This window comes from Meles meles, chromosome 2, assembly GCF_922984935.1.
Source record: "Meles meles chromosome 2, mMelMel3.1 paternal haplotype, whole genome shotgun sequence".
Lineage (NCBI taxonomy): Eukaryota > Metazoa > Chordata > Mammalia > Carnivora > Mustelidae > Meles > Meles meles.
Genome location: NC_060067.1, coordinates 90023320 through 90039307, shown reverse-complemented (window position 1 = coordinate 90039307; position 15988 = coordinate 90023320). Strand labels below are relative to the sequence as shown.

At 35.3% G+C, this 15988-nt stretch overlaps 1 protein-coding gene across 2 annotated transcripts in view; it reads right to left on the bottom strand.

The window, feature by feature from the left end:
• The window catches only part of BBS7 (Bardet-Biedl syndrome 7), a 43929-nt gene that overhangs the window by 9857 nt on the left and 18084 nt on the right, over window positions 1-15988 (bottom strand). For both annotated transcript variants that reach the window (XM_045998087.1, XM_045998088.1), the window contains 6 exons: window positions 15551-15653; window positions 13742-13934; window positions 12100-12174; window positions 9316-9381; window positions 5169-5308; window positions 3397-3561 (listed from right to left, as the gene is read on the bottom strand). In XM_045998087.1, coding sequence (XP_045854043.1) covers window positions 3397-3561; window positions 5169-5308; window positions 9316-9381; window positions 12100-12174; window positions 13742-13934; window positions 15551-15653 — 742 coding nt within the window. The remainder of the gene's footprint in view (window positions 1-3396; window positions 3562-5168; window positions 5309-9315; window positions 9382-12099; window positions 12175-13741; window positions 13935-15550; window positions 15654-15988) is intronic.

Sequence of the window (15988 nt, the reverse complement as noted above, 5' to 3'; positions counted from 1 at the left end):
ACATCTACATCCTTTCCAAGAATAAATTGCTGAAGCATTGGTTGCCAGACATAGGTTTGTGCTTTTAAGGATATTTGGGTCTGCTGGTAAAAAATGGTTCATCTTAAAGTTTTCATGGGTAATTGTTAAGATAAGCTTTTGAAGTCTCTGGTAAAGGTTATTTGAATCTGTTGGTAAACATGATGCTGTCAACCCAAACTCAGAAAGAAAAGACCAATAGCTTTCTTAGAAAGTTGAGGATCTCATTAAATAGAGAGCTATCTCCCCCCATTCTTCCAAGGCCAAGACCATTCTTAAAGACCCAATTGGCCCCAAATATTCAGAAAAAACTGCATAAGTTGGCTGTTGGCCCCAAGGGGACACTAGAAGAGCTCTAATCAGCAGGACTTTTACAACGGGACCATTCCAGAGTCAAACCCTGGTCCCCAACAGGGAGAGTAAGGAAGAGAAGCTAAAGAGGAAGTATTGAGTTTTTGGTTGCAGCCTTGCATGCCATTTCCTTGGGAGCTTGGCCTCCCAAGGCTCTGGCACCAAATGGGATCTCTGTGGCCGCCCCACCCCCTATTGGCAAAAACCAAGGCCTTTGGCATGCCTGGGTGGCTCAGTTAGTTGGACGACTGCCTTTGGCTCAGGTCATGATCCCGGAGTGCTGGGATCGAGTCCCACATCGGGCTCCCAGCTCCACGGGGAGTCTGCTTCTCTCTCTGACCTTCTCGTCGCTCATGCTTTCTCTCACTGTCTCTCTCAAATAAATAAATAAAATATTAAAAAAAAAAAAAAAGAAAACCAAGGCCTTTGTGGAGGGGGACACTGGAAATCTGAATGCCCCTAGAGACCTCAATCTGCAAGAGATCAGGTGGCCAGCACCTCCGATTGGGAATGATGGGGACTAGGGCTCTACATGGTGGCTCCTCTGAAGCAGCTCAGCACAGGGAACCCAGAGCCTCAGGTAATTCTGGAAATAGAAGGAAAACCAGTCAATTTCCTTCTTGATGCTGAAGCCAACTTTTCTATTCTACTCTCCACCCTGAGCCAACTGTCCAACTATTGTGCTGTCATTAAGGATGTCTTTGGGCAACCCATAGCCAAATTTTGTCACCTTCTGGGATACACCCGGGGAGATGTACTTTTCTCTCACTCTTAATGCCTGAGAGTTCCACACTTCTCTCAGGTAGAGATTTTAACGCATATTGATAGCCCCTGGGCAAACTAGCAATTGCCTCCCTTTATTAGAACCTGATATTAATTGCCATGTCTGGAGAACTCAGGCTGAAGTGGGTCAGGCCTTAACAGCAGTGTCCGTTCCCATACACCTTAAGGACCCCCTCAACTTTCCCCTTGACGGAAAGGTTTTTTGGGTATAAAAGGACACTGTTGCTTGTGGATACCAGGATATGGAGAAATAGGAAATTCTTCTATTGGTCTATCAGTTAACCAAGGACACCCAGATGGCTGGTACACATCTATTAATGTGGGATCCAGAGTTAGAAAAAGCTTTTAAAAATCTGAAGAAGGCCTTGCTCAGTATCCCAGCTTTAAAGGGAATGGCCTTGGGTGCCAGGGAGCTAGCTCAACAGCAAATGGGATATTTAAACAAAGAGTTGAATCTGATCACTGTGGTTACCTGGCATGTCTTAGGGACAGTGGTGGCTACCCACTCTCTTGATTCCTGAAGCTACAAAGTGCTTGTTAGAGTCTGTCTGGGAGGGTCAACAGCACAGTGCCTGAATTTGAAGCCCGAGTCCACCATTCCAGAGTCAAACCCTGGCTGCAACAGGGCCTTAAACAATCCATTTGTGAACCTAGAGAGGACCTCAAACTAGTCTTGAAGTGACAAGACACAGAAAATGTTACTCTTCCTATATCCTCTATGTCTCACAGAAACCGTGCTGTACTCAGTCTTGCACTGTGCTTTTTTTAAAAAAATTTATTTATTTGACAGACAGAGATCACAAGTAGGCAGAGAGGCAGGCAGAAAGAGAGAGAGAGGAGGAAGCAGGCTCCCTGTCAAGCAGAGAGCCCGATATGGGGCTCGATCCCAGGATCCTGGGATCATGACCTGCACCGAAGGCAGAGGCTTTAACCCACTGAGCCACCCAGGCGCCCCTTGCACTGTGCTTTGAGCCTTGCCTTTTAAATGCCCTAACCTGCTTTACAGGGAGACTCACATGGAGGTTGAACCGGTATCTACAGGGGACCCCTCCATAGGCGAGGATGAGAGGAACCCTAACTGCCACTCTCCAACCAGCCCCTAAACAGCAGGAAGCAGCTATGATGTCATCACCTTTTCCCCCTAACATGTTAGGGTTACCTCTTCAGAGGGGGGAATGATGGGTAAAGAAGTATAAGGGTAACCCTCTCGGTCCCCTCTCTCTTCGGGAGCTTTGTACTATTGCTCAATAAACTTCACTTTGCTGACCACCAGACAAAAACAAAAACAAAAATGGGGCACCTAGCTAGTTCAGTTGGTTAAGTGTCTGCCTTTGGCTCAGGTCATGATGCCAGGGTCCTGGGATCGAGCCCTACATGGGGTTCCTTGCTCAGTGGGGAGTCTGCCTCCCACTCTCCCCACCCACGGTCTCTTGTGCACAGGCCCTCTCTCTCTCAAAATCTTAAAAAAAGAAAACATGAGGGTACAAGTTCAAAGAGCAGACAGAAAAATTAGCCTTACCCAAGAAGTAGGTCATTTCACATTCAGAGATAGGAACAAAGAGAAGGAAAATTTAGCCTCTACTCTATTCAGAAACAGAAATTATGGAAGCCTATGGGAGATGAGTGAGTAGTGACAGTGAAGGGGCAGGACTGCAAATAGGAGCTTAAGAGTATAGAAAAATATGACCTTCACCTCTTAACATGATAGCTTCAAAGTCCTGTAGGTTCTTAACTCTCAAGTTCTGAGCCATTTCCTATTTTTGAATTAAGAAATTCAACCAGAATTTTTATTGGAATTAGGATAAATGTTTGAGACAATTTGGGAAGGAATGCCATGTTTACAATGGTCTTCATATTGATGACTATAGAATATATTACTTCACTTAAGTCTTTTATGTTAATAAAATTTTAAAGTTTTCTTCATGTAAGTAAGTTCTGCATATTTCTAATGAATATTCCTACAGAGTTTTATATGGATATTTTGTTACTATTGCTACTCTGAAAGGGTCTTTTCAAATTTATTTTCTAACTGGTTTATTGTGGGGAATAGGAAAGCCTGATCTTTCATATTCATCTTTATTCAATCATTTTTTAAGCTCATTAATTCAATTTGTTTTTCTAAAATTCTCTTGGGCAGTATAGGTTTTCAATCACATTATTCTGAAGTTATTTCTGCCTTAAATAAAAAATTAAAAGCTCCATTTATATAAAAACATTTGTGAACCAATAATAAGTTTTATTTACCTGTAGGTACTTTCAAGTTGTGTATCCAGGAAGGTGTTCTGAAAGTAAAATGTCACACATTCTCCTGCTGGAGGTTTTTCAGGAACTTCAGGCAGGCAAAACACCACCCAGGAGTGAACTTCAGCAAAACTGAACTGGCCCGTTAAAGTCAGTGTATTCATGGGTCTGTAATTTAATAGTGGACGTACACATTTGTGTGTGGGACTAAATGGAGGTAATTTATGTACACAACACATGAACAAACAGAATTCTGCAATAGTGGCTAAACAAATATAAAAGTATCCACGGAGAATTTCATGGAAAAAGGAATGCTCACATCTGTGCTTTTAATATTCAATTAACATAATAGCTTTACAAATAAAATTCAGTTTATACAGGTAGACTTCATTGTTTAAAAGTTCATCTATATAAACTACAAAACACACTTACACAATTTCCTGAAGGAAAGAATCAGCATGTGAAGGCAAGAAATTGGGCTTTCAGTAAAATAGGTATGGATTTGAAACCTTGCTCCATTATTTACTAGCTGTTTACTAGCTCTGAGCCATTGGACAAGTTAGAGAAAAATACCTGCTATCTTGCAGGGATATGGAATACTTTGTTTTGCAAATTCATACACAGATAAGTGCACATATACACAAAAGGCTGTAAAATAAATTTAAAATAAATCAACTGGATAATTATAAACAGTTAAGAAAATGCAAAGTTTAAGGGATTAAAGATTCAGGAATTTTAAGAGAATACAGGATTAAGAAATCTAAGAACTAGAGGGGGCTTTTGATATCAGCCAGACCAGCACTTTCATTTGCAGATAAGTAAACTAAAACCCAAAGAGATTAAATGCTATTCCCAATGCCAAAGAGGAACATTAGATAAAATAAAAGATTATAATCTTAGTCTCTTTATTCCTAATTTGCTGTTCTTTCCAGCACACCATGCATGCTACCTTCACTAACAACAACTTAGACTTTAAAACAGGAAGATACTGCAAAGAGCATCTATTTAATGTTTTCCAAAAATCTTCCTTAGGAATATTTTCCCCTATATCTTATTTAAATTACATATCTTTAAAATTACAAATTGCAATAGAAAAAAAATATGGACTTTGGCCTCTAATCACAATAACTGTTTCCTGTCAGCAAGTTACTTTTCCAAGATTCCATTTCTCATTTGTAAATTGGAGATATTACTACTTGTCTTGTTTACTGTCAAACTTAAATGATATTGCCTATGTATCTGGCACAATGTACAGCTGAGAGAAAAGTATTTAGTAATGGTTATTTCTTTCCCTTTTTCATTTAAGCCCATGCCCTCTCATCTTTAGAAAAGAAAATGAAAAACTACCAACAGGAGGATGCTTAAATTGAAAAAGCAGTCAGAAATAAGGGACTATCACAACCAACTGCTTTACCAATAATCCCTGAGGTGAAATAGAAAGAAAATATAATGTTTGAGGCTAATATTATGAGATTCCATTCACAGAGCAACTCGAATTCTAAATCATATTTATTCACCATAGGTGTTTGGGGGAGAGAGCTATTACTCTACTGATAGCAGAATGGTAATATATTAGAAAAATAGGAAAGTTCAACTCAAACCAACCTTTAAAAGAAGACAAATCTTATATTAAAAAATATGAGTCCATACTGTTTAAATATTTAATTTCTAAAATGTATAAACAGCTACTGGAATTTATACTGTAAAAATCAGAAGGAAGTCTATTTGCATTACAGAATATCCTAAAAAACAAATTCCTTCCTCCTTTGTCCTACCTGTCATGATCAATAAAGTGAGTTCTTTGATGAAGTGAAAGGGGTTTGATAAGGTATTGGTGGACCTGACAGGTTTTAGGTTGAATCCTTGGAGTCACGTATGCTTGAAGTGTGCCATACTGGCCTTCAATTGAACGAATCTGATTTAACACAAAAGAGCAAAGAAAATAAAAATAATCTAGCAGCATAACTTAAATGTTATCTTAAAAATGCTCAACATAAGTAATCAAGTAATTAGACCTTAATATCCTCTGTAATATTTTGAAGTAAATAATGACATTCTATTAAACAACTACTTTTAACCTAGATTAAAGGAAAAATTTTAAAGATTTTGGCTGTCAAAAGCAAACTTTTTAAAAAAGTTATCTCCACCACATACATTTAGGTGATTTGTCTACACTTAGCAGTGCTATGCCGTTCCAAAAAACAGATTCCCACATACTACCCACCACATCTAAAAACAAAGGTATATAATATATTTCATAAGATTCACATAAAAAAATGGTTAAAATTTACATTTTTGTTGAGGGGATAAGTGAGTTTTTCAAATAACTAAAACTTAAATGGAATACTTGATTTCGCATGAGGGTATTACAGCATACTTATTATTATAAAAATCTATTGACAGAGGGGCGCCTAGGTGGCTCAGTTGGTTAAGTGTCTGCTTTCAGCTCAGGTCAGGATCTCAAGGTCCTGTGATTGAGCCCCCTGTTGGGCTTCCTGCTCCATGGGGAGTCTGCTTCTTCCTCTGTCCTTCCCATCACTCTGCTCTCTCTCTTTCTCTCAAAATGTTTAAGAAAAAAAAATCTATTGACAGAAAAAATGTTACCAAGAACTTAATTCTTAATTTTCTATGAAAATAGAGAAGTATATACCATCTAATTATTACATATTTGGATTAGGAAATTCTTTTCAGCTATTTTAAATATACCTGGTTGGATATCCTGAGAATTCAAAACACTTACCAGAAAATAATAATTCATTAAATTAATCTTAGAGGAGTTGGAAAGCTGTCCAGCTTCTCCCTCCTGACCTACTTTCTGCTCCTCTCAATTCACATTCATGAGATAGACTGTAGTACTTGTATTACAACGGTAGCTTCTCTAACCTAGCTGATATTTTAATTCATAGTTTTCTTAGCATGTTGCAGTGCGGGGGGGGTGGCATGGCAGCGAATCATTGTTTTCCCTCAATGGGGAACATAAATAAAAATTTAAAGCAAGGTTTTTTGCAAATGTTACACTGCAAATATTGCTCTAAATGAAAAGAAGAAAGATAAAAAGATAAAAAATGAAAATACAGACAAGAAATAAAAAATACATCTGATACAGCTATATTTCAGGGTTTCTTTTTAAAAGGTAAGTTTACACTGGCACGTAATTTTTTCTACAATAAAAATCATATTGCTTTCTTTGAATATAACAAGTCATATTCATTATTAAAAATATAAATAAAGAAAAATTAGGATGAACATATAAGTCACCCAAAATCCTGCTACCCAGAGATGATTATTGCTATTTTGTAGTCATGCCTTCATACATTCCTCTATGCAGATGTACAAAAACAAAAAAAGTATAATTTCATATGAATAAATTCTATTTATATTATAGACATCTTTGTTTTTATTTCTAATAATCACTTTTTCCCCTTTGCTTCTCCTAATGTCATCACATCCCACCCACTCACATCCCACCCATGCTCTCCCCCTACTGCATAATCTATCAGACCAAACAGGTGTGTTTCTTTTCATACCTTTCTTACATATATAAGGATTTTATCCACATTTTGTTTTTCATGGAATTCACTCCATGTTAACAGGAATAGATCAGTGAACTTTTTATTGCAGCTGTGCTATATTCCATGGAAAATATGAACAACTATTTATTCAACCATTCAATTATTAAATATTCACTCTGGTTCCACTTTTCTGTCTCTACAAATAATGCCACAGTTAATTAAGTACATATCTGTGTATATAATACTGTAATTTTATTGCTATAAAAGAGATTCCTCCAAATGGGACTATTGCCTATTTTTCCAAGGTGGCTATAACAATTTTTATTTTCTTCAGCTATGATTGAGAGTGTCCTTTTTCTCAACCCTGCCATCTGGTGATGTTGCTTTTTAAAGTTTTTTGCCAATCTGCTAGATCCAGAAAATGTTTTTTGTTTATTTTCTTTTGAATTTCCCTAACAATAAGGTAGAACATTTTCTTTTAATATTTCTTAGCTATTTTGACTCCTTGTATGAACTGTCTATCCATATTCTTTGCCTACTTTCCTTACTGGGTAGTCTTTTTTGTTGATTAATAAAGTTATAGACAGTCTTTGTATTTTTTTGATATTCACCCATTACCTAGAAGACAACTAAATTTTGTTTTTAAAAATAATTAGGCACTGAACTCATCTGAATTTATTTTTTATAAATGGTATTAAGTTAAGAATCTACTTAATTTTCTTTCAGATATATGCCAATTGCGTCAACACCAATTTTTAAATAGAAAAAGTAATTTAATAGAATTTTTCCCTACATAAAAATGTCATGCAGGGCACCTAGGTGGGTTGAGCGTCTGCCTTCAGCTCAGGTTATGGTCCTGAGGTCCTGGGATTGAGTCCTGCATCGGGTTCCCTGCTCAGCAGGGAGCCTGCTTCTCCCTCTCCCACTGCCCCTGCTTGTGTTCCCTCTCTGGCTGTTTCTTTCTGTCAAATAAATAAATAAAATCTTTTTTAAAAAGTCATGCATTAAATTTCAATAAATGTGTAGTGGGCTCTTTCTAGACTATTCTGTTGTACTCCTATTTAATTAGGCCTTGTAAATACCCTACATTATTTTTATTATAGTAGTTTTTTGGTACATTTTACCATATGGCAAGTTAAGTTGCACCTTTTTCTTCTTTTTCTCACATCTATTATTGCATCCAATTTTAAAAAAAGAACACAGCTTTTTAATATTTTTAGGCCTACTTCCCAATTTAATGGCACAGTCTTGTTCAGTGGAAATGTAATTAAAATGCTTAATTAAGTTACATAAAAATTTATTCCAGTTTTTAATTTTTCTTTCAAAATACACAAAAGGGAACTTATGCAGACTAAAATAAATTGTTTAGAAAAAAACCTTCATTTCACTGGAATTTCTTTAACTAGATGTGAAAAAGTTACTATGTAACAGCATCTCTCTTGAAAAAAAAACAGGCTTTGAGTCTGAACATCATCAACACTATGATAAAAGTTGTAGTCATTAATATTTAGATCATAAATGAATCAAAAATAATTTAAAAAAAAACCTCACACGAACCAAATAACTAAAATAGATTTGTGTGCTATAATCCTTAATTATAATTAAATTATAAAATTATAAATTATAAAATTAAATTAAAATCTCTTTTAATTATAAAAGAGATCATGTTACTAAATTCCTAAAGAAAACATTAAAAGATTTTCTCTAGAATAGATAGTAATAAATGACACTGGAAATCTGGGTGGTAGGAAAATACAGGGCAAATGCCCAGATACTTCAATAACCAAATTATGGACCATGACTGAATCAAACAAACGGTAGAAACAAGAATCAGTGAAATCTAAATATTGAATATTTGATGATGCTAAGGAATTATTGTTAATTTTCAATAATTGTTAATTAACAATAATTTTCAATTATTTTCAATTATTGTTAATCAACAATAATTTTCATTAGGTGTGATAACAGTATTGTGGTTATGTTTTAACAAATAGTTCTCATCTTTTGGACATATGTACTGAAATATTTACAAATGAAATTATGAAATATCTTGTATTTGCTTCAAAATAATTTAGAATGGACAGTGACAGTGTAAACAAAAATGCCATGAGTTGATGACTGTTGAAGCTTAAGTTATTACCTTTATGTATGTTTGAAACTTTTCTATGATGGAGAATTAGAAAAAAAAAATTCCACTCAGAGGAAATTCAGAATGGGTAATTTTAGAGAAGCCAATAGCAGAGATAATGGTTGGGGCTGAGTTAAAACGTAAATGGTCATCCAAAAGTCATTACTCCAAAATGACTCATTTCAGGGAGAAAATAATACAAAGAAATGATATCATAGCAAAGTATAGCAAAGGGAAGAAAAGTTCAAGCTTTCAATTAAAGATAATTTCAAACGTTTTTACCTTGAGTTCCAGCCTTGTGGTATTTGCCTGGCACCGATAAGTAGCGAGAAGAAAGTTGTCATTTGACTGGGAAGAATTCAAAGTTGAGAAAGAAGGATGAATTCATGTTTTTAATAATAAAAACATCAATAATAATAATGGTTACCATTTACTAAGCACAATATCATTTGGGTGACACTGAGATAAGTGCTATTTTTATTCTTGCAAAAACCCTATCTGAAGTTTTACTAAGTAAGTTTTAATAGACACAGAAACTGCAGCATTACAGGTTAATAAAATTTCCCCACAGCTAGTAAGTAATGAAATTAGAATACAAATTCATATCTTTTAAGACTCTAAAGCTCATGCTCTTTCCATCCTGATCTTCTACAATAACATTTAAATATTAATTGTCCTAAAAATTTAACTGACAGCACACACTTCTAATGTTTATATCAAAGACAAAAACATCAGTGTTTCGTGTTGACTGTCTTTGACTTTAACAAATACTTATAGAGGACTAAGAAATATCTTCTCTCTGAATGTCCAGCAAATAGCACAGTGCCTGGGATGATACTGTAAACATTCAATACATGCTTGTTGAAATAAACTTGGAGAGGTTACTTCAAATATTACTTCCTGAACCCAAATATTAAACTACTAAAAATAGAGAAATATATCTGTGTGCAGGAATTTCAAAAACAAAGCAACATGAAATATTTAGTATTCAATTTTCATGTACTGCTATTTCCCTATTTTTAATAAATAACTGAATTAAAAAGATGCTAATATTAAAAAGAAAATTTGAGCATTTTAATTTCAAATCACTTCGATTTAGTAAACACAGAATATCAGTCCACCTAAAAATAAATATGCTTTCATATGAGTAAAAAAAATGTTACATACTTAAGTATTTATGGCTAAGATGATAAAGATTAAAATACATGAAAGTTCTGGGATTAGGTTTGGGCTGGGAGAGGGAGAACAGAATAAAACAAGATTGGTCATTTGTTGAAGTTAATGATGAGTACATGGAGGTTATTATACTACTGTCTCTACTTCTGTATATACTTGAACCTCCATAACAAGGCTTTTTTTAAAGCCATCATTATAGAAAATGGGTTTTAAATTAGTATAAAATACTCATTTTGAAGAATCCTGCAGTGTGGTAATAAAATAGGTTAATCTTTTACAGCAACTAGGAAATTAAAATTTTAAGATCAACTTGATTTTTTTTAAAGATTTTCTTTATTTGAGAGGGAGAGAGAGAGAGTGCACAGAGGAGTGAGAGGGAGAAGCAGGCTCACTGCTCAGCAGGGAGCCCGATGTGGGGCTTGATTCCAGGACCTGAGATCAGAACCTGAGCTGAAGGCAGACGCCCAACCGATTGAGCCACCCAGGCGCCCTAAGATCAACTTGATTTTTTAAATGAAAATAAAAATGTAGGCCCCAATCTCTTATGTTTTCTTTTTAAACAGGGATGACAAATATGATACATATTATATAATACAACTTATAAAATCTCTTATCAAAAAATTTTACTGTAAAATTATATTAAAAACTGTTACCTAATATAGCTATCAGCTTTGTTCTACATCTACTCTTTTAATTACTCCCTTTTTTGTGTGTATAACTACATGTCAACTCCAGTCACCATCTCCTGCTCAGGCTTGCCTTCTTCAATACAATGACTCCAGACCTTGTCTTTACCCTAACTTCTCTTTAGGAGCCACACTTAGATCTGAGAATGCTAGTCAGCTAATACTAAGCAGAAAGAAGTGATAGAGTAAGCATATCCAAAAACTCTGACACAATCTCATCCAAGGTACTTTGCACATGGTAAGTACTCAACAAATGTCTACTCCATAAAGGTTAAGCAAGATTCAACAAGCCCAGAAAAGGTGAAAAAGAATATGGAGAAGGAACAGACCATGTTCAAATGTAGGATGTGTGAAACTATACAGCATTTTCAAGAAATTTTAAGAACTTCAGTTTGGCAGAAATAATATGCATGGGAGGGAAGGTAGCAGCTGGTAAGAGATAAGCTACAGATAAAATCGAGAGCTGAATCATAGAAAGTTGTTATGCCACAGTGAGAAATCTAGACTTACATATAGCAGGAAATAAGAAAATTTTAAAAGGTTTTGAGAGAAGAAATGACACAGATGCTTATACTTTGTGAAGACCTCTCTGGTGGCAGTGTACAGCAGCGCCTAGAGGTGAGAGGCAATACTGGAGGCAGAAAAACTGGTAGATGAGTAGTTCAAGCAAATATGATAAGGGCCTAGAAAGTTAACAGAAATGGAAATGAAGGGGCGCATGGGGGCTCAGTCCGTTAAGAGTCTGCCTTTGGCTCAGGTCATGATCTCGGGGTCTTGGGATGAAGCCCTGCATTGTTGCTCTCTGCTCAGCAAGTAGTCTGCTTTCCCTCTCTCCCTCCCCTTGCTTGTATTCTCTCTCTCTCTCTCTCATAAAATCTTAAAGGAAAGTAAAAATAAAATTAAAAAATTAAAAAAGAAGTAGAAATGAAGCAGAGTAGAGATATAAGAGCCAAGGAGATAGAACTGGCAGAAACTAGTGACTGACTGGATTTAACAGATGAGAGAAAGGAAGGAATCTAGGACAACACCCCAGTTTTCTGGATTATCCGAAAACAGGGAAAAAGAGCAGAAACAGATTTTGAGGGAAAGGTTATGAAAAAGACTGAAGAAGAAACATCAAACCCTATCAGCATTTACAGACTTTATTCAAAATGGCATAATAGAAATGAAAGTATCTGAAAAATTCTTTATACTTTCCACTCACCTCAGAATCACAGCTGCTAAAGCTGACAACAGCAGAATTTTTATCCACATCAAGTAAGTCTATTGGAACATCACTCTACAGTCAATATTAAAAAAAAAAAAAAGGTTCAGATGGAAAACTAAAAATTTTCACAAAACATTTTCTCTTAAAGATTTTATTTGAGAGAGAGAAAGAGAGCATGCACGCACACGAGAGTTGGGTGAGGGGCAAAGGGAGAAGCAATTCTCTGCTGAGCAAGGAGGCAAATGTGGAACTCAGTCTGAGGACCCTGGGATCATGACCTGAGCTGAAGGCAGATGCCTAACTACCAAACCATCCAGGTGCCCAAAAAAACATTTTCTCTAAGGGTTCTCTTTAGTTCTAGTTCATGGTCATCTTTAAATTTGAGCAAATGAATTTTCTTAATTTATATTTGATAATATGTACTTCTAGAAAATAAATATAATAAAGAATAAACATTATATCACAATGACTTTTTTTTTTTCCTAATTTTATCAGAGATCACAGACTATCATCTCTCACCACCCCCCTTAAAGCATAATCTTCCCAATATGGCCATTCTGATTATATCAGATCATTTTTATCAATTTTATTTTCACCTGTTTTTGATCTCCTCTGGAGAGGCAGTTTCTAGGACAGAGCTACTGCACTCAGTTCTATGTAAATGATGCTCTTCTAGAGTTGTTTAATGCAACTCTTAAGCTAGCATTACTTAAGACAGATATCAGCCTTTACTTTTTAATTAATAAACTGATCTCTCCCCCACATATTTTTAAACCTTATCTTCTTCCTCATCTTTATTCTTTTCTCATTATCTGACAGGTCTTCCATCTTTCACTTGTTTTCCATTTATCCTATTATCATCTTTTTCTACTCCCTGAATATCATATATTTAAAGAAAAACTAATTGAATATATTGTTGAATGGAGTTGTGTATTATTATCCCTAAATTTCACCCTTTGTCATTATCAACTTTGTCTACTGACCTACCTAGAAACTGGTAGCTAATGAGCAATCTGTACTGTAAACTACCATTTTAGAATCTGGAGCTTAAAAAAAGATTCTAATAATGGCATTAAATACTGCAGTTTTCTGTCAAATCTCTTAAAATTCTCTTAACGGTCAACCAAAGAACAAAACCTCCAACATTCCTTCTCATGTTTCCTGAAACTTAAGTACATCAGTCTTTTGTTTAATACTTACAGGATAAATAAAAAATAAAGATGTAATTTAGGTAATCTAGAGCAATTGATTAGCTAATTGAAGATTAAGATAAGCCTTTAAAATTATCTAAACTAAATGCAATATTTAAAAGATAAACACTTAAAGGGGCACCTGGGTGGCTCAGTTGGTTAAGCGTCTGCCTTCTGCTCAGGGCATGATCCCCTCAGTCCTGGGATGGAGCCCAGGGTGGGGATCCCTGCTCGGTAGGGAATCTGCTTCTCCCTCTCCCTCTGCCTGCCCCTCCTCCCATTCATGCTCTCTCTCTCTCTCTCTCTCTTGAATCTTAAAAAAAAATTTTTTTAAAGATAAATACTTATAATTGCTGTCTAAAATTAAGTGTCCAGTAATAATTAGTGCATATGAATGGTCTGCAAAATAGATCCAATTACAAAACAAGTAAATTAGACATTTTGCTTACCTGTATTAAGACGTTATCTATCGCTGTCTGTACCTCTAAGATGAGACTGTAGCTGGCATCATCTTTATTTAATGTAAACTTATCATTTACACTAAATGAAGGTACTGCTGATTTTGCTGTGCTTGATTGAGAAGACTGTTGATACTTCTCTCTTTCCTGTAGTACCTTATACTGCAGATGTTCCAGCTCACTCCTAGAGGAAAATATATACAACTCTGTCACCTAGAAGTATACACATTTGCAGTCCTTAGAATGATTATAAGAATTTGAGACTAACTTCTGCAAAATGGATTTTATTGATGAATTAGAATTATGACACTAATAGGAACAAAATTTTGTTTCTATGACTGACCAAAAAGAATTCCACATTATTTATCTCTAATCTAAAAATCAAAACTCATAGTTGTAAGTATCAAAGCAGGTTGCAAATAATCAATTCTAACACACAAATCTAGTCACAATTACATATAATACTAATCAGAAGAGAAACTGATTGTACTGGGGCTGAGAAACATTTAATTTGAAGAAACAAAATGTGTAAAACCAGTAAATATGTACCTTTCAATCAGAATTAGGCAAGGCAGACAAAAGGAGGCTGCAGAGTATTCACATTTTGGGGACCACAGGATGATCCTGAGCTAGGGGTACAGCTGAAGTTCTATCAACTGTTGAAGAGGATTTTGCTTAGACTGAACTGTTCAGGCACTGCTTCATTGCTTAGAGTCACTTCAGTCAAAGGGAAAAGCCATATGCAAATGAAGCAAATAGTAACTGAGAAACAACATGAGGTTTAACCAGCCCCAACTTAGGGGGAAACATCTGGGAAGAACGTGGAGGAGATTTGTGCAATAAACAAGGAAAAGACTCATTCGTCCAAGAAGTATTTACTGAATGCTTCATATGTACCTGTGTTGCAGCTGCTAAATGAACAAAACAGACATAAGTTTCTCAACTCATATTCACTGGCATCAGGAGGGACAGACTGGGTTATAAATGTATGGAATTATACTGAGGATGTGAGTAGTAGACTTTAACTCTACTTGGTTTCTATCTTGGTTGAAAGTTAGAGCTTGCTCTCCAGGTGCCTTTGCTATAAACTGGCTTATGGTATAAACTTGTGTAGCTTTAGTAAATTAGTATTTGTGGCATTTTGCTGCCTTAAAAACCTGTGTGGCCCTCAAATGCCACCCAAAAAAGATTGGCCATCACTGACCCAAGAGGCTGGCAAGGGTTGAAGTAGGGAGAACAGTCATTAAAAGTTCTAGGAACTCCCACTTCTTTGTTATAGGAAGGAATTTTACTTGAGTCTGGTGTCCCTTTTCATAGGACTTGTCAAACTGAATAGACCATAGAAGCAATTATTGCATCTAAAGGAATCAATATTACTCATTTCCAGTAAGAAAACTGATAAGCCAAAGTTACAGATTCAGAAGGGTCCATATGAGCAGTAAATATTACTATTAATGAGGAATACAGCCATCTGTGATGGTTTCTTTCTAATGCCTGTGAAGAAAATCAAATACTACAACTATCTATAACTAAACAAGTGAAAAAATACACTTTTTGATCTAAGAAAAAGTCAATATAGAATAAAACATATAAAAGTATATTTCTAACTTTGAAATACTAATTAGCACTTACTGCTAATTTTCTCAAACTGATAAGCTTTCCTTTAAGAAGGTGACAAATGAATTAAAGGGTATACTTCCTTCCAATAAAATATTCTGCTTCTATCAGTAATAAGAAAAAGCTACACACTTCATGAAATGAAAAAAAAAAAAAAAAGCAAACAAAAAAATCCAAAATTACCTTAAAGAAGAAATTTTATTCTGCATCTCCTGATTAATTTTCAGTTCTTCTCCTGGTCCACTTTCTTTATGTATAGGCTCTGTGGTCAGGCCTGTAACCCAGCCTGTAGAGATGAAATTACAATCATGGACCATTAAGTGCTGCTAGTATTAAAAGAAACCCCAAGTATACATGCCCCTTTGTCCACAAACAGCAACCTCATTTAGTCCTAGGACTTATTCTCCTTCAAGAAACAATACAAAACAAAAAACCGAAAGAAATCAAACTGGAAAATATTCAAAACATACTGAAATTACATAAGCATTTTGTGATACTGTTATTTTGCCTGAAACATTATAATACTATGACTAAGGAAATCTTTCACTTCTTATAGTTCTAGTTTTCAAGTATGGAATAAGTCAATACATTCCAGCAAATACTTGATGAATTAAAACAGTC